This window comes from Drosophila busckii, chromosome X, assembly GCF_011750605.1.
Source record: "Drosophila busckii strain San Diego stock center, stock number 13000-0081.31 chromosome X, ASM1175060v1, whole genome shotgun sequence".
Taxonomy (NCBI): Eukaryota; Metazoa; Arthropoda; class Insecta; order Diptera; family Drosophilidae; genus Drosophila; species Drosophila busckii.
The window spans coordinates 3,326,268-3,353,313 of record NC_046608.1 but is presented as its reverse complement, the minus strand read 5'-3'; the positions used below and the strand labels follow the sequence as shown (position 1 = coordinate 3,353,313).

The window sequence follows — 27,046 nt, the reverse complement described above, 5'->3', positions numbered from 1 at the left end:
TGAATGAAGCAAATTGCAGCTTCAATTAAAAATTAAACCATTAACACGAAGTCAAGCCATAATAAATGATTAATTAAAAGAGTGAAAAGGCTAATTAAATGTGAAAGCAAAACAAATTCAGTATTCAATATTGCTTACAGTTTTATGTGGCAGACAAAACGAATGAACTATGATGAAGCCAAGTTCTTGACATTGAATAATATTTAATTTACTTTCACCTATCTAGTTAATTAGAGAAAGAATGCAACGAATGTGGCTAATGATGTAAGTAAGGCTTTGAATGATTGAGCATCTATTTATCCCACCCGAGTGAGCATGTAAAAAAATCAATATTTCCTTATTACAATTTACGAGCAAAGAAGTAGGAAATGGGGATTTCGCTTAGCAAAAATCTATTTAATATGAATATATGCTAGTGAGGAAGTAGAAAGTAGGAATTTTGTTCAGCAGAAATCTATTTAATAAGGATGTATGATAGTCAGATTTCTGCTAAGCGAAATCCCTAATTCTTACTTCCTTACTCGATTAATATGCACAAATAGTAGTTTGATATTTTTAATTAATCAAGCACACTATATAATAACAATATGCCGAAATTTTCATATTTTCATTTTGATTTCAATAAAATATTTATTTAGATACACAAAAGACATACTAAAATATATAAAAACAAAACACACACAAGCAAAAACATTATCATACATAACAAAGACATCAGCCTGGTACCAGTCAATTAACCAACTCCAACTCAACAACTACCACATCGCAAAGAACAACCACTTATCCATCTCACGCATAGAGCAGATAAAAATAACAAGACTCAGACTTTGGCACACCAAAATAACCCACACACACTACATCGATCCAAACCATACCAATACCTGCCCATTCTGCAACGACATTGTGTCAATAAGTGCAAAGATCCAAACATCCAAAGACAAATATTTAATAACTCCAACCCAATAGAATCACTTTTCAATCCCACACCACCAAACATAGCAAAAATTATACAATTTCTTAAAAACACAACTTTATACCACCGCATATGAGATTATTCTACCTAAACTAAACAATAGAAATAACTATAAGAAACCCTACAAAATAATATTATGTACAATTCGAGCTGAATGCTACCTCATAATTTTAATTATTAGTTAGCTCTTTAAAAATAAAAAAATAAAAATTTATTTAGATTAGATAAAAATCTTTAAGTAAGCGCGTTTACCTCAATATGAAAATAATAATAATAAATTTAAATTACAGTTCTGCTAATTGAGCAACTTAACTCACTTCAAAAATGAAACTGTAGATACACGATGTGTGCAAATTGAAAAATTAACATTGATTATTGTAATTTATTCATAAAATCACTTCTAAATGCGCTGTGTAGATTATATAGCTTACTGTAGCTATTGAGGCTTAAGCTTTGAGCATTCAAAATTCTATTGAATTCTATTTCACTAACTAACCAGTGGGTCTGGGTCTAACAAATTGATTTTAGTTTTTGCTTGATTAAAATATTTAAGTTATTCTACTCTTCAAATTTTGCTCAACAAGCTTAGCTTTAACTTCAGTTGTTGCTTATTTCATCAAACTGTTGTACGTGTGTGTGTCTGTGTGTGTGTGTCTCATGGCTTTGTTGTGACTCATCAAAGACACATGTGACCCAAAGACGAGAGACAAGTGGCGAATATAGAAACAGAGCGCGCCAAGAAACCAAAATAACGAGCTACTTTTCGGTTTTAGGTCTATAATAGACGCAGCTAAGTGTAAGCAATAGCTAAAGATACATAAAGCGGCACCTTACATAGATACACACATGTATGTGTGTGTGTGTGTGTAACTAAGCAAGACTTTAAGCTGCGCCAACCCTCTGTTTTAGCTTTGTGGGCTAGCTGATGATGTTGCCACACACACACGCACAGACACACACACATGGGTGCGCATAGGAAAGTCTATAAAAATCCACAAATAAAATGTCATTTGCCTGGTACGTGACTGGCATCTACTTATAAACTAAATTAAGGATAACATTTGAAAAATTTGCACAAAATAAAATCAAGCTGTGGGTATTACATAGCAAATCCTCCCGCTGTAGCTTTAGCTGAAGCGCTGCATAGTCTAGGCAGGACACGAACCGCGACACCATGTCCTGAATGCTTAAGTTAAGCAAAATGTGACCCTTGTAGAAAAAGCAGAGAAGCGAGAGCGAAATGAGAACAAAGCGCAGCAAAATAAAAATAATGTATATATTGTAAGCGAGAGAGTGTAAGAGAAATAAAATATACACAATAATTTAAATTGCTTTACAATGAGCAGCAAAGCCCCTAAAATGTCAATAGAGCGCAACGCTATTTGCCTTTTCTATTTATGCGCCCGCCCAACACACCACCGAGTTGCCCAACCCAACCCAACCACCCACCAACCCACCCACCCACTCAGCCACTCATACGTGCTGCATTCTTAGTATGCAAAGTGCCGTCTTTGCATTTTCTTTTATTTTTCTATTTCGTTTCTTTTTTTTGGATACTGTTTTCTGCATGGCATTGAATAGAAGTGGATAATAAAGCTTGGAGTAGTAGTAGACCAGCATGGGTCAATGGCGTTGAACGAGTCTCTACATGCTGGCGCCAACGTCTATGTCTGTGTCTGTGTGTGTTTGTGTGTGTGTGAGTAATGAGGTCCTGCGTGCGTCTGTCTGGCAATGCCAATAACTACACGACCCTTGCCGCTTGCCTTAATTCCATCACATTGTTAGCCCAAAGTTTAGCAACTCGGCAGCACAAGTTCGTTGGTAGCCGAGAGTAGCGAGTAGTAGTAGTGATGTTATCAGTTTCGAAACTAACTACAACTAAACTATATATTGACGCATACGTATGCAAAGTATCTTGCCCGAAAGCCACCCAACAGCCAACATAACTTCACATAAATCGCATGCTTGAGTTCATTTCATTCTCAAAGCAAAAGGTGTTTACTCGCTTGCGGGCACACTCGTTGCTTTTACAAACTGAACGAGTAGTAGGCGACTATTCAAAATGAGCGCAAAATAATTAAAAATAAATATTTTAAGCATATAATATAAAATAATTTAATATGACTAAAACTTTTTAAAAGTAAAATAATTAATTATTTTTTTCTACATTTTATAGTAAAACAAAAATAAATTAAAACAGCATAAAAAATATTATTAATAGATTTATAAAATTAAATTATTTAAATTATAAAACAAAATAGAATAACACAAAAAATATATAAAAGCAATATTTAAACATATGAATATGACTAAACAATTTTAAAAGTTAAAAAAATAATTAAATTAATAAAGGCAGCATAAAAATATAAAAAGTGAAAAGCAATTATAAATAAATTTAAATTATTTAAATTATAAAATAAATAAAAAAAAGAAAACAGAATAGAATACCACAAAAAATATATAAGAGCAATATTCAAAACATATGAATGCGCGAAAATATTATAAAATAATTTAATATAACTAAAAAATTTTAAAAGTAAAATATTTAATTAATTGCTACATTTTGTAGTAAATAAAAATATAATAAGCATAGCAAACTATTATTAATAAATATATAAAATTAAATAATATAATTTATTAAATTAAAAAATGCATGCTTAGCTTGCTGTATGTAAATATAGTAAATTATTTAAATACTATTGTAGCAGCTAAATGAAGCTAAATAAATAAGTTGCAAAATAAATTTAATTTATTTTTTTATAGTGCAAGTAAAATATAAATAAAGCAATAACTTTTGGCGCTAAAATATTTAAATTAATACTTTACTAAGCAGCATAAATTTAAGAAATAAATTAAAAAGGCAGCAACAAAGCTATAAAAATAATATGTAATTAATAAATATACAAACTGATTGGAGTATAAGCTTATAAACTATTGCTGCAATATGAATATAAATTCAATGCTGTTTAATAACATAATAAAATAATAATAGTTAAATAATATATATGCCAACTGATTGGTGTATAAGCTTAGAATAGATTATAAACTATTGCTGCAATATGAATATAAATTCAATGCTGTAAGCTGTTTCATTTAATCAAAGGGTATGGCTAAAGTTTCTTGTCTTGCAGCTGTTGCAGTTGCTAAATTACGTGGTGTATGTTTGGCTTGCTTGATATATTTGATGTACAAATATTGGGTCTGCAGTTCGACACATGTAAACACACACACAGGCAGACAGACAGACAGCACAGCTGCAATGCACGCTGACCTCTGAACCCAAGGCGTTAGTTAGAGCGAGAGACAGCGACAGCGACTTGAGCTTAAGACTTGCATGTGTGTGTCTGTGTGTGTGTGTGCTTGAACGATTATAAGCTGTTGCTGACTCATCGCATCATCACATATGTATACATATGTGAGCTTGACGTAGTGGGCGTGGCACGCCGCCTTAACTTGTCGCTGTTTACACAGAAAATCCAATCAAACAACAAAGATGTTAACACGTACACGTTGTGCTAAATATTTCAACAGGACTGCAAAGTCAGTTCACACACACACACAGACACACACACACACGCACACATGTGTATAAATAATATGTAGCATAGATAGCCCACAACACATGTTGTCGGCACACATTTGCACTGCATTTAAAAAACATTTGTGGTTTTTATGCTTAATCATCATCATCATCAACAGCAACAGCAACAACAACAACAACAACCACTGCTCAGGTCTGCTGATCATAGCCTGCATTTTGAAAATTCCCAGCACGCTTGTATATATTAATAAAAATGCATTAGTTCACATTTATTTTTGGACATAAAACGTGTTAAGGCCGAGCAGACAGACACCCCAAAGAGCGGAGCGGGCAAGCAGATTTAGACAAAAACAACAAAAATTGCTGACACTGCACTATGGGCAAAAAATAGCTTTTTTTGCAGCTGGCACATTTTATAAATTTACAGTTTGCTTTAAAACAGAAACTCTAACGCATAATTTTAATAATAATTTTCTATATATTTTTTATTTTAATTTTTTTTTAACATTTAAAAAAAGAAATAAAAAATATATAGAAGATTATTATTAAAATTTTTATTTTAATTTTTTTTTAACATTTAAAAAAAGAAAATAAAAATAATGAAGATTATTATTAAAATGTAAGTTTTTAAGCATTGCAAAAAAATAAAAATTATTTTTAAATTAAAATTAGATATAAAATTGTTAAAATGTAAGTTTTTAAGTATTGCAAATATATAAAAATTATTTTTAAATTAAAATTAGTTTTAAAATTGTTGTAGCATACTAATTTTTTAAGTAAAATAAATGAAAGAGAGAATTTAAATTAAATTATTACTGAAAGAATTATAATTGTAGCTAATAATAGTTTTTTTTTATATTTAATTAAATTAATATTGTTTGCTTTATTATATTTGTATAATTTTTTTAAATTCAATTTTGCGCTTCTGTGCCCACTGTGCAGCGCTGTTAACGCTGGAGACGACGACCCACTGACAGTGCACTGACTGCTGTGCTCTTTACTCATTTAAAGCTTAGCGACTTTTACTTTTACTGAAAACATTTCAAAAGCAAAATAATGTACATGACAATAGACAAAATTGCAAGAGCGCCCAACCGCCCACCGAGACAGTGTAACTAGTGTCAGGCCCACCCCCAACCGCACGCCACCACCCCCTGGGTGATACCTAGGGCAAAGGCAAACCACCCGCGCGACGACCTGTGCACTTTCGCTTTCTCGCTTCCCGCCGCCAGTCGTAAATTTTAGATATTCGTAGCACGTGCAAATTATGTACAAAAATAAAATAAAAAAAAAAAAACAGAATAGAATACCACAAAAAATATATAAAAGCAGTCAGCGAAAGTAAAATAAAAATGGGCGCAAAAGCAGCCAAAAACAAAATTGAAACATGTATAGAAAAAAAAAATACGAAAAACATGTTGAACAAGCTCAGGCGACGTCGGCGTCGGCGTCGGCGGATACGGATACGGGTGCTGGTCTATAGGCAAGTTAATGGACTGCAGCACTACAACTCAGACTGACAGTTGGCAAGACGGACGGACAGACAGACGAACGTGTGTGGTGGGGGGGGCGGCCAAACTTTTGTCTGCCTGTCTGACAAGTACATAAAAGTGTCTGCGCCTAAATGTCTGCTGCATTTTTTTGTTTTGACCAACATAAAAAGAATTTAAAGAGATTTGCTTTCTAGTCTCGCTGTGTGTGTGTGTGTGTAGCTCAGCATGAATATCTTAAGAGCTCTTGACTATATTAATAAATAAGATGAAATATTAAATATACAGCGCAGTGGCTTAGACTTTGCCAGCTACAGACGTTTTTCTATTTTAAATAGATTATTATTATTAAATTATGCAATTTCAAGCAGTTAGAGTAGCTGTTGTTTTTTATTATTTATTTAATTTATTTTTGTTTTAGCGCCTATTAAATATTTTATTATGTAGCTTAAAATTAAAAAAAAAAGCAGCTAGTTTGGATTTACTTTTATATCAGAACTAAATAAAATATAATTCAAATAAAAAATAAATACGTGAGTGAAATAAATAAAAATCAGAAATTAACACTAATTGTTGAATTTTATTATTGTAATTTGTATAGATAAAAAAATTAACTTCAGTCACTGGTACAAGCAAAAACTGCATCAAAAACTCTATTAAAATTTAAAAATTCAATTAAAATATAATATAATATATTATATTATAAAATAAATAAGCTATACTTCTCTTTATTTAACAATTAAAAAAAGGGCCCAATACAACACAACAAATAAAAATGATAGATTAGAATATTCTGCTTAGAATATTTTCTTGTCTCTGCCTCTCGCTCCTCTTTGCTTTATCTTTAAGATGAACAATCGCCAGAGAATATCCGTAATAAACTTAAGCACAAGAGACTCTCTCTCTGGACTGTCTGTTACATTTTTAATATTTGTTGCTTGCTAACGCTTTTATAAAGTGCTAGCTGTTAACAATTATGATGAGGACTGGAGTAACCCGAGTGTGTCCCAAAAGGTCTCTGGGCAGAGTATAAAGCACCCACTTTATGCATATCGTTCATCATTAGCACCGCTGGCTCTGTCTCAACTTCCAACAGACGATCCGGGGGGCGGGGGGCGGGCGAGCTTGTGGGCCCAACAATTTATAATTGCGGCCATAATTTTGTATTTGTTTCACTTCCGCTTTGTGTCTGCCACACGTTTCGTAATACCATAACAAATTATCTCAGGTCATCAATTATCACGGGCGAGTCAGAGCGAGAGAGGGAGAGAGAGAGCGAGAGAGAGAGTGAGATACTGCTCAACATTGCTGATATTTTTATTGCTTTCATTATGATTTCATGTGGCGTGAGGCACGTACTTTCTGCTGCTTCTTCTTCTTCTTCTTTTCATGCTGCCACAGCTTCTGTTCCGCATTGAGTTAAAAGCAAAACCTGACGCCCATTTGTCTAAACTTGCGCCCAACTCTCTCGCGGGGTGTTAATAATGTTATCTTTTATTTATGCCAACTTTGTGAGTCGTGAGCTTAAACTTTTTATACATCACACACCTCAAGACACACTCACCTGGGCTATAGCCAAATATTTGGTTAATACGCAACAGCAGCGAAACGAGTCTGAAATTAGAAATAAAAATATATAAATATAATGAAATAAAAATTAATTTTATTAAATATATTTTTTTAAAAAATTTAAAAAAATTTAAAAACATAAATACTGAAAGCATATCACAGTGCAGTCTTACTCTTTTACTCTATAATAAAATAAAATATATATATAAAAAATAATATAAAAAAAAAACCTTTAATATATATTATTAGTTAATTAATGCTACTAAATATTTTTTATTATTATTATTGTCCTATTAAATATTTAGTTAGAACAAATAAATAATACATTTAATTTAATAAGACAACGCTGGATTAAAAAAAATTGTATTAAATATTAATGCCAATAAAATATGATAATTAATTTTGTTTGATGTTAAATTTGTAAAATCTATTAAATTGTTATTAAATATCAAAACTACTGGGCTTAAAAATAATAAAAAAAAAATTGTATAAAATTAAACGACTAATTATTTGACTTTTTAGCAATTATTTTTAATATTTCTGCTTCATACATTTGTATAATTATCAATGGGTAAGCGCATTTGGAATTCATTGCTTGCCCTTTTAAATTTTTTCATCGTTTTAAGTGTAATTGCATTTTATTTAGCTTTTGGTTTGTTGTGGCAGAAGTAACTTCATCAGCGAGTTGGCTTTTATGTTTGAAGTTGGCCTTAAATATGAATGTGGAACGCCCCACCCCACCCACTTTAATCAAGAGAACTTTTCATTTCATTTTGCTTGTAAATTATTCAGTTGTATTTTTGAAAACACATCAAGCAAGTGAAGCACTTGCAATGTAGAAATAAATAAAATAAAATAAAATAAATAAATATGTGTGTAGGTGTCTTCTTATAACGGTATAACAGGTGTATGCAAGTTGTATAACAGTTGTGTGTGGGTGTGTGTGAATCCATTTTAGGGCTTGTAGACATAGTCGCCGCCACAGTTCTTGTAGCATAGATAGCTGGGGCGAGTGCGCCACTTGCGACAGTAGCGACGATAGCAGAGATTGGGATTGGGTGTGGGTGGAGAGGGAGTAGGTGGTGTGGGAGTGGGTGGCATGGGTGTGGGTGGATAGGGAGTAGGAGGCTCTGGAGTTGGTGGCTCTGGAGTTGGAGGCTCTGGAGTTGGAGGCTCTGGAGTTGGTGGCTCTGGCGTTGGTGGCTCTGGAGTTGGAGGCTCTGGCGTTGGTGGCTCTGGTGTCTCACAATTGTTGCCCACCGTGCCAATGATTTGATTCAGCGCCACAACATTGATCAAGGCCATAATATCGGCATTCACCAAGGTAATCATCGTATTATCATTGCCCTCAATAATCGTATCGGGTCCAGCTGCAAGGCACAAAAGTTAAGCAAACAAATATAGAAAAAAGCGTAAGCTGTGCTACTTACTGCTGACTTGGTTGCCAATGCAGGCGTCGCCGCTGCCGCGAATGGCATTGGCAGCAACCACATTGAGCGCCGCAGTGACATCCAGATTGACCAGACGTACGATCTTGTTGTTGTCACCACGCACAATTTGCCTGGGACCGCCTGTAAATAGAAGTTATCATAGAGTATAAGAGCCAGTATAAGAGTTTAGCTGCACTTACGCTTAATTTGATTGCCAATATTATTGCCCGCTGGCAATTTGTCCACAAACTTGACCAGCGTCTCGCCCTTTTCGTTCACGACCGCCACTGTATCCTCTGGACGCACTCCCTTGCCGCTAACGCCGGACACATTGCCCAGCAGTGGATTGGCCACGTCACCCAAGGTGCCTAGAATGCCGCCAAGTGCGCCAACAACGCCGCCGACAACGCCGCCCACTGTGCCCACAACGCCGCCCACTGTGCCGCCTAAATTGCCAACAACGCCGCCCACAGTGTTCACTACACCGCCGACTACGCCGCCCACAACAGGCACCGCGCCTACAGTGCCCACCACATTGTTCACTACACCGCCCACAACTGGCAGATCACCCACAATGGGCAGTCCGGCGCCAACGCCGCCGCCGCCGCTGCCGCCGCCCAAACCGCTTGTTATGCTATTCAAAGCCAATACATTGGCCAGCACTGGAATCTCGCCATTGACCAAGCTTATGTCCTTATTGTTGTTGCCTATAATGACATCCTTAGCACCCACTGTAAAGCGAAGCGGCTTAGTAAGCAAATCATAGCTGAACTTATTGTCAAACTTACAGTTAGCTGCATTGCCAATGTTGTTGCCACCACCACCCAGCAGACCGCCCAGTGGACTGGAGCTGCCACCAGTTATAGAATTCAACAGACCCACATTCGCCAGTATAGGAGCAGTTAGATCTACACCTGTCAACTTGGTGTTGCCATTGCCCTTGATAATGTTTCTGGGACCAGCTGAGGAGCAGAGAGATAAATAAATTTAATTAATGCATTAAATTTGCAGCTGTGTCTAAACTTACTTTGCAAACTGTTGCCAATGTTGTTGCCAGCGCGTGAGCGTGAAGCGGAGCTGGAGCCAGCGCCTGAGCTTGAGCCAACGCTTGAGCCAGAGCCAGTGGCGCGAATATCATTCAAAGCATTAACATTAGCCAGAATAGGAGCAGTTAGATCAATGCCAGTGATTTTAGTATTACGATCGCCCTTGATGACAGTTCTGGGACCAGCTAAAATTGCAAATATAAATTAAATGCATGGACTTAAAGCTTCAGCATGTGTTGGCACTTACTTTGCAAACTGTTGCCAATAGCGTTGCCAGCAGCAGCGTTGCGTGCAGCATTTGTAGCGCCACCAGCCGCTGCGCCTCCTGTTGCAACACTCTGTATCGAATTCAATAGATTAGCATTGGCCATTACAGGCGCCAATAGATCCACGCCCGTAATTTTGGTATTGCCATTGCCCTTGATAATGTTGCGTGGTCCCATATTCAGATTATTGCCAATGGCATTGCCGCCCACTGGCGTCTTGGAGAGCACGCCCGAGGCTGCAGCCAGCGGACCGCTACTTGTTATGCTATTCAGAGCCAGCAGATTCGCTGCAACTGGCACTTGACCTTGCAGCAGGCTCAAATCAGTGTTGCCATTGCCTTTGATAATATTTTGAGCACCCACTAGAATGCAAAAATTCAATTAGTTTGGCAGCCAAGTTAAAGCTGCTGGGCTATAACTTACAGTTAGCTGTATTGCCAATGAGATTGCTAGCGCCAGCAGCGCCGCCGCCAGCAGCACCCGTAGCAGTGCTGCTAATCGAGTTTAGCGCATTAACATTAGCCAACACTGGTGCAGTGAGGCCAACAGCCTTGCCAACTAGATTCTGATTGCCCATAATAACATCCGAAGGTCCAGCTGTCAAATATCATAACAAGCATCAAGTTTAAGTTGTAAATTGTGCTGTGTCTGTAAACTTACATGTCAAACTGTTGCCTATCAAATTGCCAGCAAGCGGCAGCGAGCCAATCTGACGCTTTGCATTGGGCGCATTCTTGCTGAGTGGCACATCGGCGGCCACCAGATTAGCCATAGCATTTCCTTGAGCTGCGCATAAGTTTTTTAATTATATATTTCTATATGTTATTTCAATGCTGCGCCGACTTACTCATTATCGCATTAGTTGTTGCTGGCATAGAGCGATCCAGTGCAGTGAGCAGTCCCATTATGACGACCTTATCGATGCCCATGTTGAGCAGACGCACAATCCAACTGTCTGAGGTGGCTGCACAGAAGCCGCTCTTCTGGCCATCAGCTATGGAAGTCAGGCTATCCATCAGCGAGATGATCAATGTGCTGAAGCCATTGGTCTGCAGTACCTTGAGTGTGGATTGCTCGTCCTTGGGGCCCACTAAAGTGTTAGATAGAATTCAGCTCGTTAGATTTGTTTGCTCGTTAATCGATTTGATCTAACTCGTTAAATTAGTGCATGCTTATTACTTGTTACTCGCTCAATTTGATTTCACTTGTAAGCTTTTAATTCATTAATTGCTGCAACTCGTTGTATATCACTCGCTCAAATTTATCTCACTCGCTAATTCGATTAAATTTCATAATTCAAATTACTGCTTTCATCTCGTTGTATATCTCTGGTTCGATTTGTATATCACTCGCTCGTTGTATATCACTCGCTCGTTGTATATCACTCGCTCAATTTTATGTCACTTGCTAATCGATTATAATTTATAATTTACTGCTTGCATCTCGTTGTATATCTCTGGTTCGATTTGTATATCACTCTCTCGTTGTATATCACTCTCAATTTTAACTCACTCGCTAATTTGATTAAATTTCATAATTTAAATTATTGCTTGCATCTCGATGTATATCTCTGATTCGATTTGTATATCACTCGTTAATTTAGCTATAATTCATAGTTTAAACTCGTTCTACATCTATCACTTATTACTCGCTCGATTTGTTCTCATTTGCTCATTTTAAGCTCGTTGTGTATCACTCGCTCGAATTCAAATTCGTTGCTTGCACTCGCTACTTACTTTCGACTAGATTCTGCACAATACTCGTTGCCTCCGCACTGGATGCGCCACACACTTGCAGCAGAGCATTCAATATGGCACTCAGCTCCTTCACTCGACGCGCCTGCAGGAAATTCATAATAGACTGGCGATCACTTTTGTTCGTCAAAGTGCTGCTGGTTGATTGAGCCAAAGCGGTGCGAGTGCTGCGACTACCTTCAACTGCAGGTGGCGTATTGTGGGCATGGGCTGTGGTGCTCTTGATGAGTTGCACCACCTGTTGCTGCGAGCATTCGATGCTGTTGAAGCGGCAGAGAGCGAGGAAGGATTTCAGACTGAGCGTCAGACTATTCTTGTCATTCGACTGGCCAATGTGCTTAATTACACGCGCACAGCTGCTCTCGCTGCTGCCACCAATGAGCCCATCAATAATCACATCCATGCCCAGTTGCAGCAACACCGAGTCGCGTTCCCCTTTCATCGGTTCCATGCCGCGCAGCGACTTAATCACCGACTGCTGCTCGTCCGACAGTTTGACATTGCGCGCCTGCATGCTGGCCAGCAGTAAGTCGGCCAAATCCTTGGCCGCCAGACTGCCAATATTGTTGCTGCGTCGTCCCAATAGCGCGGCAGGGGTGGATGTTGCAACGCTGCTGCTACGCGTTGTCGTCGGCTTTGCCTCATGCGGTATGAGAAAGCAGGTGGAAAGCAAAAGGAACAGCTGGACACGCCACATGGCTGCGCTGGCTGGAAATTTAATGCACTTTGAGAGCTTTGAGCTGCGATATAAAGTTGGAGAGTTGCTGCTGCTGTTGCTTGCACCAACTCGTTGTTGCGTTTGTTATGCTTTCTCCGGCTGACACGCGCTTTTATTCGCTCGTTTGCGCAGCTTCTGATTCTCATCTCTGCCGCATGTGCTGATGCTGATAACAGTTGGAGCGCTTAACGCTCTTGGCATGCCGCAAAACGTGCCCGCAAATCAGCAAATCGCTCGACTGCGACTCCAACTAAAATTGTTGTTGTTGTTGTTCGTTCTTCTTGTCGCGTGTGTGATCGACGCATTCTTTTGTCATTTACGTTTTATCTACAAGAACTTTTGAATAAATTGTGCTTGTCATTTAGATAAACGCTTTAAATGCCAATGAGTGAGCAATCCCATTGCGCGTGTCTAATAAATAATTCTATTATTTATTTAATTGCATTGCAAATAAGCATTTTTAATTCACTTTAGCTATCAAATTTTTGTATTACAAAATGCACTTTTATCTATAAAATTTTAACATTTTCTAAAGCATTATTAAAAAATTTATGGAAAAACAATTCATTCTGCACTTTTTCATGAAATTTGAACTTTAATTAATATAAAATTAATTCCACTTGCACTTTTTTTATAAAATGTTCACCATTAATTAATTTAAACTTTATTCTTTTTGCACTTTTTCATTAAATTCACTAGCTTAATTAATTCCAAATTAATTATTTTATGCACTTTCACGCTTTAATTTAAACTTTATTCTTTTCGTACTTTTTCATTAAATTCACTAACTATATTAATTCCAAATTAATTATTGCACTTTCACTTTCAGACTTTAATTTAAACTTTATTCTGTTTGCACTTTTTCATTAAATTCACTAACTTAATTAATTCCAAATTAATTATTTTATGCACTTTCACTTTCACAACACATTAATCAATTGATAATTATATTGAATTTTTCATTTTCACTAACGCTTTGATTATAAAAAAATTAATTCTTTGCCTTAACTTTCAGCAGGTTTGACATAAAAATAAACAAAATAATTAAATAAAATCTTTTGTATCCCATTACAAATTAACTTTGCTAATTTCTGATGTATTTAGCTACTAAATGTTGTATTTGCATTAAAGATAGTTGACCCACTTTATAATCTTTTGACTTCTTTTTACACGTGCATATAAAATTTCGACTTGATTTCCGTCTCAAATGCAGATATGAAGGCGTTTCGAGCTATAAAATGCACAAATCTTTGCACTTTGGCTAGCAGTACGAAAAATTTTGGCTAACAAGCGCACAAAAAGTTAAATTAAGATGTCAGCTCAAAGTCAAGATCAGCGATTCTTATTGCTGTTGCTCATTGGTTTGGTCAGTGGGGCGTGGCTCATCGCTGGTGGCGCAGCTCAGACATTTACCAATGAGGATCGCGGCTCTATACTCAAGTTTATGGATGTGTTAATTAACTTTTTGGATGGCGATACAGACTTTGGCAACAGCACAGAGGCGCCCACAACTGACTCGACGCTGGAGCCAGTGGAAAGCACCACGCTGTCCACTAATGAAACCGAATCCAGCACGACTAGCGATGCGTCCAGCGAGAGCGAGAGCACAACGCTGGCAAGCAACGAGACCACTGTCTCCACCACGCCCACAATAACAAGCACGTCCAGCTCTGCAGTCAGTTCTCCGCCCGTGAGGCGTCGCATTTGCTTTAAGCGTGTTTGCTATAAATTTGCAAATGATCGTGGATATATTTATTAACCAAAGCAAAGCTCTCGCTATTGAGTTTCGAATTTGAATGGAATTTGTTTAAGTTACTTAAGCTTAAGATTAATTTACTTAAATTCAGTTTTAATAAAATAAAATGTTTGGAAAATTGTTTTCTTAGTTTTTCTTCTGATACGAAATAAACAAACTCAACTCGACTCGTTAGTTTGCTACTCGTTCTGATTATAATATTTGTTGCTTTGATGTAACTTAATTTAAATGTTAACAAACTAAAAAGGATCCAAAAGTGTGTTGATTTTTTTAATTTAATATTTGAATAACAACTTAAATGAATGCTTAAAAATTGCTAAATCCACGCGTTAGTCTCTGATTAAGTCGTTCAAAATTAAAAACACACAAAATTGTTTTCTAAATTTTAAATTTCTTTAAACTTGTATTCACAATTTATTAGCAAAGCTTCAAAATGCATAAGCGACTCGCTGGTCTATTACTCGTCACTTAGCTAGTGCTTAATCTTCTGCTGGTTTATTAAGTAGTACGCTGGTCTGTTCCCTGTAAAATTATTTGACAAATTTACAGCTGTTGTCTGCTCTAGTTGATTGAGCTCCTGGCACCCCCCGCACGCCCAAAAGTTGTGGCAATTTGTCAAGCGTCTTGTCTGTCAGTCTGTTACTCTCGCTACTCTGATTGACAGCTTATAAATGATTGAAAGCATTTAAGGTGCAAAGCCATAAGCGACACGAGGCAACATTGAACACGTGCTCGACGCTACTGTACCGAGTATAAAATAAAATCAAAATCAAAATAAAAGGAAGTGCACGCACACAAACACACACACACACACACACACACACACGAGCAAGCGAGCGAGCAAGTGAATGAAAAGTTTTGTGTCTGAAGTTGCTTTTGCCATTGCCAAAAACGAATTATTTCAATTAAAAGTTTTTGAAGCACACAGTGCTTAATGCTGTCAACTTGGGCGTTTATGTGCGCAAGTCTTAATTGTGCCAAAAATACGAGATACGTATAATTGTTGTGTGTTTTAACAAGCAACAAACAGAGATAGAGAGAGAGAGAGAGAGAGAGAGAGAGACAGAGAGAGAGAGAGAGTCTCTATTTTGACCAACAAAACTGACTGACTGACTGACAGACAGACAGACATTGGCAAAAGCTTTGTGGCTTTTCATTGAGTCGTAAACAAATGAAATTTAATTCGTTAAGAGATTTGCAGAATTTACGAGTATTGTGCAAATAGTTGACGTCAAACTTGTGCCCCATCAAAGTGAAATTCAATGAGTGCGTCTAAGCGTCTAACGCCTCATCCCCCCCTGACTCACTCTGTGGGGGGTAATTACGAGCTCCTTTGTATGTTGGTCGTGTATTTTGCGTATTAAAGTGCGTGTTGTGCATTTGTCGGCGTCGGCGCCGCTGTTTGCATAATTTAAAACCAAGATTTAAGCCACAAATATGACAGCCATTTAAAATGTCTAACAAATTAAATGTATAACGAGTGTCACATGCAGCGTGTAAATTCGCTTCGTTAAACTTACAAATATTTTCTAGTATATAAAAAAAATTTACAGCGGAAAAACTCAATTTGATATTTTTTATGCAGCGAGTAGCTTCAACGAGTAGCAGTTATTGGCTAGCGAATAAAACTTTTTGTATAACGTGCATATGAAATGTCTGCCAAATTTAATGAGCAAATTATTTTTACGTTTCAAAACTAATTAAACAACAAAATAATGAGAAAATATATTGAAGTAAGTGTGTATTTTTTTGATTTTATGCGCTATAAAAACAGTAAATTTATATAGTAACGAATAAGTTATTTTAATGGCTGCCAATGTAGCGTGTAATAAATTCTTTGCCAACTAATTTAACAAGCATATGACTTAGCAAGCTTAAGCTTTATTTACAGTAAATAAATTTAATATAAATCATTTTAAAGTAATGCTTGCGCTATAAAATGCAGCGAGTAGCCACCAACGAGCTGCGTCATTGGCTAAGTAAATTAATATAGTGCCAAGTTATATGTGCAGCAGGCGAATAAAATTTTTAATAGAGTCACAGTCCGTCTTTTATTATATAACATTGGCTATCTGGGGCCTGTCAGTTTATTGTCAAACAATTGCTAATTAAATGTTTTTGTAGCGTGTGAAGAGTCGTCAGGTCGTCGTCGCTGCGCTGTGGCTTCCCAGCCAGGCTCGTTTTAGTTGCCATGCATTGAGCATTGGGCTTCAGGCCACGTGCCTCAGCTATTTAATTACTATGAACTTATTGTTATTACTGGGCGGCCCCATATGCGTCAACAACAACTTAACGAACTTATCACACACACAGGATTAGCCGACCGCCGCGTGAAGTGCTTTAAATTAGTTTCGTTGCATAAACAAAAGCAGCGGTGGTTGAATGATATGACAAACTGAACTGTAAAGCCAATCCCAGAGTACGACCCTCGCCCCCGCTCTTGTCAATGGCCACGTGGCAGCTCTAACAACAAATAGCTTGCCACATGCTGCTTGGCCTGTGGTTTTTGATTATGCCCCAAATATGTCGCATATCCTATTACAATTAAATTAAATTCATTTGCCTACCGCCAGCGCCCACGCTAGTGATTTAAAACTAGCTAGTTGGGCTTCTACTTTTCAACATTTTGTGATGCATACTCTCGGGCTGCCACATTCGGTGGCAGCTGCCTGCGCTGTTGTATGCAACATTTCATTTACTTACACATCACAGACCAATTGGAATTAAAGCCGACAACTTGTTTAAATTAATTGGAATTATGCTAATTGGAGTGCCGAGTTCTTACTAATAAATAGAATATAAAGCGAATTTCAAGAATTTTGCACCATTACAGGTGAAATGAAAGAGTTTTTTTTCAGAAATTGTTCCCTGGCCTCAAAGATTTTCATAATTCATAATTATTATTGTTATTTATAGTTGTTTGGTTTTTTGCAATGTAATTAGTTTAAATTTAACTTGTTAATTCATTAATTTAATAATGCATATTCATACTTATGTGTTTTTTATTTATAAGCTACAATTTACAATTTAATTAAATTGATTTAATTTAGTATGCAACTCTATTTAATTACGAAAAACGCTATTATAATATAGAAACTAATTTTAGCTAGAATTCAAAGATTTAATTAAATTTATTATTTATTTTTTATTTATTTATTATTTATTTATTATTTATTTATTATTTATTTATTATTTTTTTATTTATTTATTATTAATTTATTATTTAATTTATTATTTATTTATTAATTTATTTATTATTAATTTATTATTATTTTTATTTATTTTGTAATTTATTTATTATTTATTATTTATTTATTATTTATTATTTATTATTTATTATTTATTATTTATTATATATTATTTATTTTTATTAATTATTATTTATTTATTATTTAATTTTTATTTATTTATTATATATTAATTATTTATTTTTAATTGTAGCCTAGAATTAAATTATATGGAACAATTGGTATAGCCAAAGCAACAAAGGCCTTCAGGCTTCTATGTTTGTTTAAATACAAAATTAAAAAAAAATAAATTTAGATACGTTTTTTTTAAATGTATAATTAAAAACCTAAATTTTTCAATTATTATTATTAATTAAATGTCAAGTTTAAGCAACGCATTTGGCGAATCTATAAATTAAAAGTCAATTTCAAGTTTCAGAGCAAACAAATCTCAAACGTTGAATCCTTTCTACACTTAGCATAAGTTCGTCCTGCTGCTGCTGCTGCTCTTTAGCCTTAATTTAATCATTTATGCACATAGCATAGCGTTTTATACGCTGCAGCTGCAACACAAGTGGGAGTGATGGGTGATGGGCAAGTGAAAGTGTTGGAAAGATTTTATGCGTCGATTCGATTGTTTATTGGTCTGGGCTGGGCAAACAGTTATTGGTAACTGGCATAACTTGGTTTTTACGTTTTACGAGCAATGTTCAACGTTGAGCACAACTTTTTTTGTATTTAACGAGGGAGGGAGGGAGGCAACAACACAAGTGACTGCTACAAGCTTTTATGACAGCAACAGCTGTTGTTACAACGTTGATATGCGTAATCCTTGTTTAAGTTCTGGGGCGCGCGCTGCTTTTGTTGTCTGCTGTACTTTTATTTTTTTGCGATTTTGTTGGTTAATTTGCATTGGAGTCGAGTCGAGTTGAGTCGAGTTGAGAGTTGAATTGCTCTTGAGACAGACATAATGGTAATTGTTTTTGGTCTGCTGGTCACTATTGCCAGCCAAGTGGCCACTCGAGTTGTTCGGTACCACTGTGCGGGCAGTTGAACAAATGACTTAAGTAAAAAACCTTTTGTAAATGCTCGATTAAAAATTAATCAAAATCGCATTAAAGCAATGAAAAATGTTGCTCAATGCAATTTTCATGTAATGCTCTCTGCTGCTGCTTCTTCTATATTTTTTTTCGTTGCTGCTACACGGATTACAAGCTGCAAATCCACTTGCCACATGACGCCGCCGCCGCCCCCCGCCGCTCAGTTCGACATTGTTGTCTTGCTTTTCCCTTTTTTTTTGGTTTTGTTGTATGCCTCGAGTTTTATTGTTGTCAGTGGCTGAATTTGGCGCATCGCATCCCTTTTTATATATATAAAACATTTTTTTTTCGCTTTGTTTCTTTGCATTGTCCTTTACACGCTGCTGTAATCTAATCCGCTTAGCTGTGGCAATGCCCCAGCCTCGCCTCGTCCACAATCGAACACTTGCGACACCACTTTGCAGCTGATACGTCCTCGTTCACACACACACACACGCACACGCACACGCAAGTGTTTGATGCCTTCTCGATGATGTCATCGGTCCAACATTTCACAGCGTGTGCACTTGATTGATCGTTCACTTGATCATCGCCAGGCCAAGCCAAAATTTTCTATTGTCTGTTGTAATTCTAAGACAATTGAGTCTATGGAAAATTGTTAGCATTGTTTGCTTCAATAGTTCATGAGCTCTCGTTGCACTCGCTACAACTACTCGTTGTATTTAATAAGCAATTAATTCTGCTTTTATTTCTAAAATTTAATAATTTAAATTATTTGCACATATAATTAATATTTATTAAGATTTTTTAAGCAATATTATTTATATACAATTAAAATCTTTTATATAATAATCTTATTATTTGAAGCATTTATTTGCTAGTCTATTTATTGAAAATTTTATTTTTATACACGCAATAAAAATTTTAATACAAATGCAGCCATTTGTTATATTTGATTTAATTGCTATTTGTTAGCAATTTAATTTAATAAGTTTGGCTATTTGCTTATAATTTGCAATTTATTTTTATACTTGTTACAGTACAATTACAATTTGTATTTTATTATTAAGCGCAGCCTTGAAAGTTTTATGCCTTTATATTTGATTGGCTTGCAGCTTTCGAATTGTTATTGGTTTTTATGGCTTGTTGTTGCTCCCATGGCCAGCAGTACATAGAAATCGAGTATCGAGTATATTGTATGCCATATCCGATTATCGAGGGAAACGGAAGAACTAACAGAGCTGAAGCAAACACACACACATACACACACACACAGTTCAGTCGCATTTCCGTTTATTTTGCGCTGGCTCCGCTTGCTGTAGGTTTTCCTTTTGTTTTAGTTGCTGTTGCTTTTGTTGTTGTTGTTGTTGCTGTTTGTCTTGCTTGCAGGCAAATATACACATAGAGTCGTTAAAGCCGCTTTGCCAACTGATACGAGTGCGAGATTGCAACTGCGTCTTAATTTTCGGGGTATTACATAATCAAGAGCGCGCTTCTATTTCTTTTTTTTTACACACGCTCTATTATTTATTTTCATTTATAGCCCCCTTACAAAAGAAAAGCCGCAACTATGAGCTGAACCCCTGCGCTTGTTTTTTCATAAAAGCGACCGCCGTCTGTTTCACTAAAATTCGCTAGAAAAACGCACACGCGGTAAACGACAAATATTGACATTTCCTTTTATGCGTAAAGGTTTCCTACCTGTGACCAGCTCGAGCTCGTGGTAACCTTATACTTTGAATTCTAGAGCAGCACAAAGCCCAAGCCCAAGCCCAAGCCCAAACGCTGCTGCTGCTGCTGCTGCCTTCAATAAAATAGCACACAAAATTCATTGTCGAAAAAGAAAACACACCCGAGCTGTGGGTGTTAAAGTTGCCAAGAGCGAGTGAGAGCTCGAGCTCGAGCTCTCGAGCTCTTAGTTATAAAACTATCCGATTACTAAGCCAGCATTTCACACGCTACTTGTGTGTGCATTGTTAGTATCTTATCTGTCAATAAATATAGTAGGGCTTTTATTTAAGAGCACAGAACGTATTGTATTGACCGTTAATTGGGTTTGCTCTAATATTTATAAACAATGTGGGCAGGCATAGGTAAAACCACAATTAGCCATCAACTGAACATGGATCTAATTGTTATGGGTTTTATTTTATACACTCAGCAAATAATTGTAGCGTTTGAAAATAAATAAATGTAATAATATGAAAGAAGTAAAATAAAAAAAATAAAAAAATGTATATAGCCTGAAGGCCTTTGTTGCTCTGGCTATACCAATTTAATTCTAGGCTACAATTAAAATAAATAAATAAATAAAAAATCTATAAAAATATTTTTAATTTTGTCAAAATTAACAAAATAAATATAATATTATCTAATTATATGTATATTAATTTTTTATATTTATTATAACTCAAAATTCAAATATATTTACAAAATATAAACAACTCATAAATGCAATTCATTTTTTTTAACATTATTTAAATAAACAGCGCATACAACATTTGAATAAAGTTGCAATGAGCTTCTTTTTGTTTATACATAAAATATTCATAAAATTACATTTAATCTGGCAAATTAGTGAAATGTTCAGTTCTTGCAAATTCATGCTTTTTAGTATTTTAGTCATTTATTTGTAAATCATCAAGCTTAATTAATGTAGCTAATAAATCAAACAGAATTTGAATCTATTTTTCGCATTAACTGGTAATTCGTTAGCATTTATTTCAGCATACGAACAATTTAGGGACGAACGGACTGACTGACTGTCTGCCTAATTTACTTTATTTGTAAATGCTCTTTGACCAAAATCCGCAAACAAGCAGCCAAGCCAAAGCCAAACCCAACCAAACCGAAAGTTGACGTACCCGTTCCCGCACCTGTCACATTGACCGCAGGCAGCTACAACAAGCGGCCTGGCTGGCTAATCTAGACAAGGCGTCGCCTCAACTAACCGTAAGCTAATAATTATAGCATATACAGCAACAAAAGCAGAGTGAACAACAAAAAAAAGGCATGTAAACCACATGCACATGGGCCAGGCAGAGTGGACAGCAGCGCTGAGTACGGTGCTGGGGCTTGGGCTTGGGCTTGTTGTAATGCGTTTAATGACGCCGCATTATCCACACATTCCTGGCTGATGTGGCTGAAGCCTTAAATTTAGTCAAGCACATGCTCAACCGGACCAATGGACACTGAGGGGGGGGTGAGAATTATGTTGGTCGCGTTGCTATGCAAATTATACTGATAACATTTTCGTTTAAGTGGGCATATTCTATATATTTTAATAGCAAATTAATAATATTTTAAACTTAGCATTTTTATGTATATTATTATTTTTTATTAATAATGTTTTATATAATATATGCAGCTTTAAGCATAACTAAGCTTTATGCTCAGCACCCAACATTTTATGTTAATTTATTTGAATTAAAATTTATAGTGTATACTTTTATGCGTTAATTAAAGCTGAGCTCATTTTTTTTTTGCCTGTGTGTGGTCGTGTCTGGCGCTTCATGCAGAGTTACTTTGTGTTTGACCACAACACATAATGATTGTGTTCATGTGTGTGTGTGTGTGTGTGTGTGTGTATGACAGTATTGGTGAGGAAATTCAGGTGTACAACATATATGCAATCAAATTATGTGTATATGTGTGTGTGAGTTTAGCATGTGCCTTTGGCTTGGTGTCAAAATTTCAATGGTATTGGCTTATTGAACTTTAGCCTAGCCTAGCTGTTTCTCTAATCAAGTCAGAACAGTCAGCAACAGACTTAAACTGACAACTCAATGTAATCATTAGTTCATATATTTTTATAGATTTTTTATTTATTTATTTATTTTAATTGTAGCCTAGAATTAAAAACAAAGTAAACCCAGAGCAACAAAGGCCTTCAGGCTATATTACTTTTTTATTTTTTTTATTTTACTTCTTTCATATTATTACATTTCAAATGCAAGCTGTGCTGCCAAATTAAAATGTTTAAGATCAAGGCGCAGAGATTTAAGATAAAAACAAAAACATTTACATATATAACTGTCATAATAATTAAGCATATTGCATTAATTATTGTTTGCACATTAATTTTGAAAGGTAGGTCATAGATTTATTAAGTTTTTGTGTTCACAACAATCACGAATTATTTTTCATCCATAAACATGATTGGCACCGATTAAAGATTTTTATAGCATAAAGTCTAATAAGTTAAAGATTTCTTTAAATCTCAAGCCAACATAATATTGAAAATAACAATTCTAAGTCATTTTTTTGTCTGCTGAAATTAAATATAAAGGTTGAGAGCGCTCATAAGCCAAAATATCAATATATCTGATTTATTATTAATGAATTTAGTGCATTCTTCATTTAAAATTAACTCATGCGCGCAATAAAAGTTTAGTTCAAATAGCCTTTGGCTTTATTTAGCTTAAATTTGATACATTTCATATCAAATCTTTGCTTTTGTTTGCACTCTAGTCTCTGGCCAGACTGACTGCTATATATGTATAGCTTGTAGTACTTGCAAGTGTGGAATTTCACTTTTTGATCTGGCGAGAATTTCACTTTTTAAATGACGCTAAGCGAAAGCGCACACAAAATGCAATTTACGTGGCTTGTGTGGGCACGAGCAGCACTAAGGACATCTAAGGACAACGCAATACGAGGCGGACATAGACACACACACACACGCACACAGTCGCATTGAATGTGTGCGTGTGTGTAACTCCCAATTGGTTAGATTGCTGGTTGAGCAGTTGAGTTCTCGTTTGGGTCGTCGCTCACTTTGTTTACGGTCCGGACTCGATATGAAGCGCCTGGCCTGGGTATCGGTTTTGTTTGTATTTTGGGTTACATGCTCTCAAATTGCACAATGACAAGCGAGAGTAACAATAGCCATGGGCTAGACCAAAAACCAAAATGCAGCATAGCACTGAGCTCGTCAGCATATTGGGATTAGTTGGTCCAAACATTGTTATTGTTGCCGTTGCCAAGGTCTTTTCTTCCCATTGCTGCGCGTTATTAGTGCCCGAAAAAGTTAATTAAGGGTTTCACAGTTTATATACGAATATGTCAGCGTGCAACACAAGAACTTGCCACACAAAAATAAAAGCGAGCAAGCCAGGCGGGCGGGCATCCCCATAGGTCTCCAATAGCATCAAAACTCTCTTTCTCTCTTTCTCTCTCCCTCCACCCTCTGTGTAATGCTCACCCCGCACCCCGCTGTGTGTGGTGGCGGCCATAATTAGCTGCGGCCAACACTAATTGTTCTTACCTCGCACACAGCTGTGGCTTGCACTCAGTCCCAAAACTGCGCTCACTCGGCTAATTTCAGTTTCAACTTACACCAAGCAAAAAAAAAACAATAATAGCAGCGTGCAGCTAATATTGAAAGCAGCCAACTTTTTTATACACTTTGCATTTAGAAAATAGCTAAAAGAAGTATTTAATAGCATGAAAAGTGTTAACTGGACAACAGCTCAGCCGAAAGTCTACATTAGACGGACAAAAGCTGAGTGCTAGCATAGCGCATAGTCCAGCAACAGATGTGCAAGAAATAATAAATGCTCTTACGTATGTATATGTAAAATAACTGTGACATACCAAGAGAGCAAGATAGATTAGGCAAATTCTCTTCAAATCGTCAGCACAAGGCACACGCAAAAAAAAAACTCACACACACACACACACACGAAAAAAAAGAAAAAGACACTTGAAGGATCTACGCACACATAACTGCAATTTACCGCTATTATGCATTTACACAAACGCGCACGCACATGTCCCTGGCCAGCAGCTCAAGGTGATTTAGATTATAGCGACGCACTTTAACATTTTATTATTAGTTAATTAATAACAAATCACTTGTATGTATCTTTTTTTATGAAACATTTGCACTTACAAAAAAACAAAACAATTTTTAGTGCCATGACCTATGGCAACAGCGCAATGAAATTCGCACATTATCATGTATACTAAGTATGCATAATTAACAATATTTATGCGTTTTTAGCAATAAAACACTTGTGTAGATCTTTTTTAATAAACACTTGCACTCTTACTTAACAATTTGCAAAACAAAAAACAAAAATTAAATATATTTTAATGCGGCGCAAAATTTCAACCTGCGACAAAATTGGAGATGACAGTTGCGTAGCTTAACGAGTTCGTCAAGCAGCAGATCTTCATGCTGGAAGATAGTTGCATGCTTGGCGCACTTTTGTTTCGTTAAGTCTATTCGCGAGCTTGAGTTTTTAAATTTTGTGCCTTTTTAACGTTTTAATTTGCAAATTGTATTTGCATGGTTTAAATAAAATTAGTGCAAGTGTTAATATAGTTTATAATAAATGATAGGCATAAATATAAAGCTAATGCACATCGTTTGCAGTTATTCTGCTATTTTTGCATATTTATTTTGCCAAACAGCAATGCGCAAGTGTTAATAATATTAGTGCAAGTGTTTATTTATTTAGTGCAAGTGTTAATATTAATCAAATGCAATAATCTGAATCTAATAACAATTTGCATTTGTGCAGTTGTGGCCGCGCGGGCAATGGGCCGTTAGTTTAGCTAGAGCTCCTTCGCATTCCTTTTGTGTTGTGCCTTACGCTCTCTCTCTTTCAATTGTTGCTTTAGTGTGCGCTGGCGCGACAAGTTAATTCGTGTGTTCATTTTGTTTTTTTTTTTTCCTTTATTTTTGTATCCTTTCGCGTTGCGCGTTGTGCTAAACAATTTTTGACTGCATAGTAACAGTCGCTGTTCTTATGTTGCTGTCTCGTTCTTACTTGGTAAGTGTAGCTTATGTATTATATGTTCGTAGCGTCAGCAGCGACGCTTGGTTGCTGCGGCGGCAGCGACGCTTGCGCCAGCATGAGCACATGGAAAATTCAAATGTGAATATGTCTGTTATTATTTATTCGATCGTTCTGAGATTTTTAGCATCAGTTGAGAAGATCTCAATGAAAAGATAATAAAGCTTGCTGAGCTTAAAAAAAATACGTTTAGTATTGCTGCTTTGCAACTTCTGGACACCCCTTTGCATTTTTTATAAAAATGTCCAAGTGTATATGTTGCATATGCGCCAGCAAGAGCATTGGGAGTAAAACTTTAGCATCATTTATGCTACACATTTATGAAAAGACAACGAACCAGCGACAAACTAAAGCAAGACATTTTTTAATTCTTAAGCTTACATAAGTTGCATACAAAATGCAGGCTATTAAATTCTATTAACTTTTGTAGCACACAATGGATAGCAATACTTTACTTTAAATTAAATAAATAAAAAAAACTAAATAATGAAATTAATATGTAGTCAGTGCATTTAATTGCATATGAAAAACATTTTCAGCAGAATATAGTAAAAAAACGTATTTTTTTATATTTAGATATATGTAAATGTATTAAATTAAAAATCATTGCAGAAATGCAAAATGTTATTAGTTTCAATCATTTTTTGCGTTCATTATAATTGACTAATATTATTTGTATTTGATTAAAACAATTTTTTAATTAACAGTCGCTGACATTATGTAATTACTATATATACTATATATACATTACATTCTGCATAGCTATATAGATTTGCTCATTTATTATATACAATATAACTTGCTGTTGCTCATTCAGTGCAATTATTATTTATAACTATTAAGAAATTAAGTCGGTGACAGTTGCCGTTATATACAAAGCCGCGCTTTATGCCACAACCAGCGAGCGGAAGGAAGTATTGCGTTTGGTTCAGCTTCATCCCTTCCTACTCCTTTTTCGTTGGTTGTTGTAATTTTAATGTTAATCGTAACTCGTAAACGTAACGCCCACAATAAAATGCAGTGCGCGCAATAATTTTGAAGTCAATTGAATTGGAAAAACGTAAAATGTTGCTGCTGCTGCTGCTGTTGTTGTTGTTGTTGGTGGCGGCTCAATGGACCAGCAGACAACGTAAACGGGAAACTTGATGCATTATGTGGCAAATATTTGAAAACAATGCGCACAGGCATGCCAGGACAACAAATATAAAGTCCAGAGAACCGGCAACGAGAGGGTGCAAATGTTTAATGGTCACGCGTGCCCCGTGCCCCATTCTTGTTGTTGTTGTTGTTGTTGTTTGACCACCCGCCGTGGCACGAGGCAATGAAAATTGCGCAAAAATTTTCGGCACTAAAATCACATACAAAATGGTCAAGCGAAAGGGAGAAAGGTCAAATGCTAGAGCTCAGGCCAAGGTCTCTACCCCCAGTTTAGT

General features: G+C 36.0%; 2 protein-coding genes across 2 annotated transcripts; one reads left to right on the top strand and one right to left on the bottom strand.

Moving 5' to 3' along the window:
* Positions 1-8,527: 8,527 nt before the first annotated feature.
* Positions 8,528-12,766, bottom strand: LOC117134907. Its single transcript, XM_033294356.1, has 9 exons — positions 12,052-12,766; positions 11,163-11,405; positions 10,976-11,101; positions 10,739-10,912; positions 10,297-10,677; positions 9,792-9,965; positions 9,204-9,734; positions 9,004-9,144; positions 8,528-8,943 (listed from the first exon to the last, which is right to left on the bottom strand). Exons 1-9 carry the CDS (start codon positions 12,764-12,766, stop codon positions 8,528-8,530), a joined length of 2,901 nt encoding a protein of 966 aa, XP_033150247.1.
* A 1,333-nt stretch (positions 12,767-14,099) lies between these two features.
* LOC117134906 (TBC1 domain family member 5 homolog B) lies at positions 14,100-14,546 on the top strand. Its single transcript, XM_033294355.1, has one exon. The coding sequence runs from the start codon at positions 14,100-14,102 to the stop codon at positions 14,544-14,546; it is 447 nt and encodes a 148-aa protein (XP_033150246.1).
* Positions 14,547-27,046: the final 12,500 nt, after the last annotated feature.

Bases quoted from the DNA above. Each gene is read 5' to 3' on its own strand.
- LOC117134907 (XM_033294356.1), bottom strand. From the start codon at position 12,766: ATGTGGCGTGTCCAGCTGTTCCTTTTGCTTTCCACCTGCTTTCTCATA. The intron at 10,913-10,975 runs GTAAGTTTACAG...GATATTTGACAG, and splicing joins GATAGGCAACAGTTTGACAT to CTGGACCTTCGGATGTTATT. The intron at 8,944-9,003 runs GTAAGTAGCACA...TGTGCCTTGCAG, and splicing joins CATTGGCAACCAAGTCAGCA to CTGGACCCGATACGATTATT.
- LOC117134906 (XM_033294355.1), top strand. From the start codon at position 14,100: ATGTCAGCTCAAAGTCAAGATCAGCGATTCTTATTGCTGTTGCTCATT.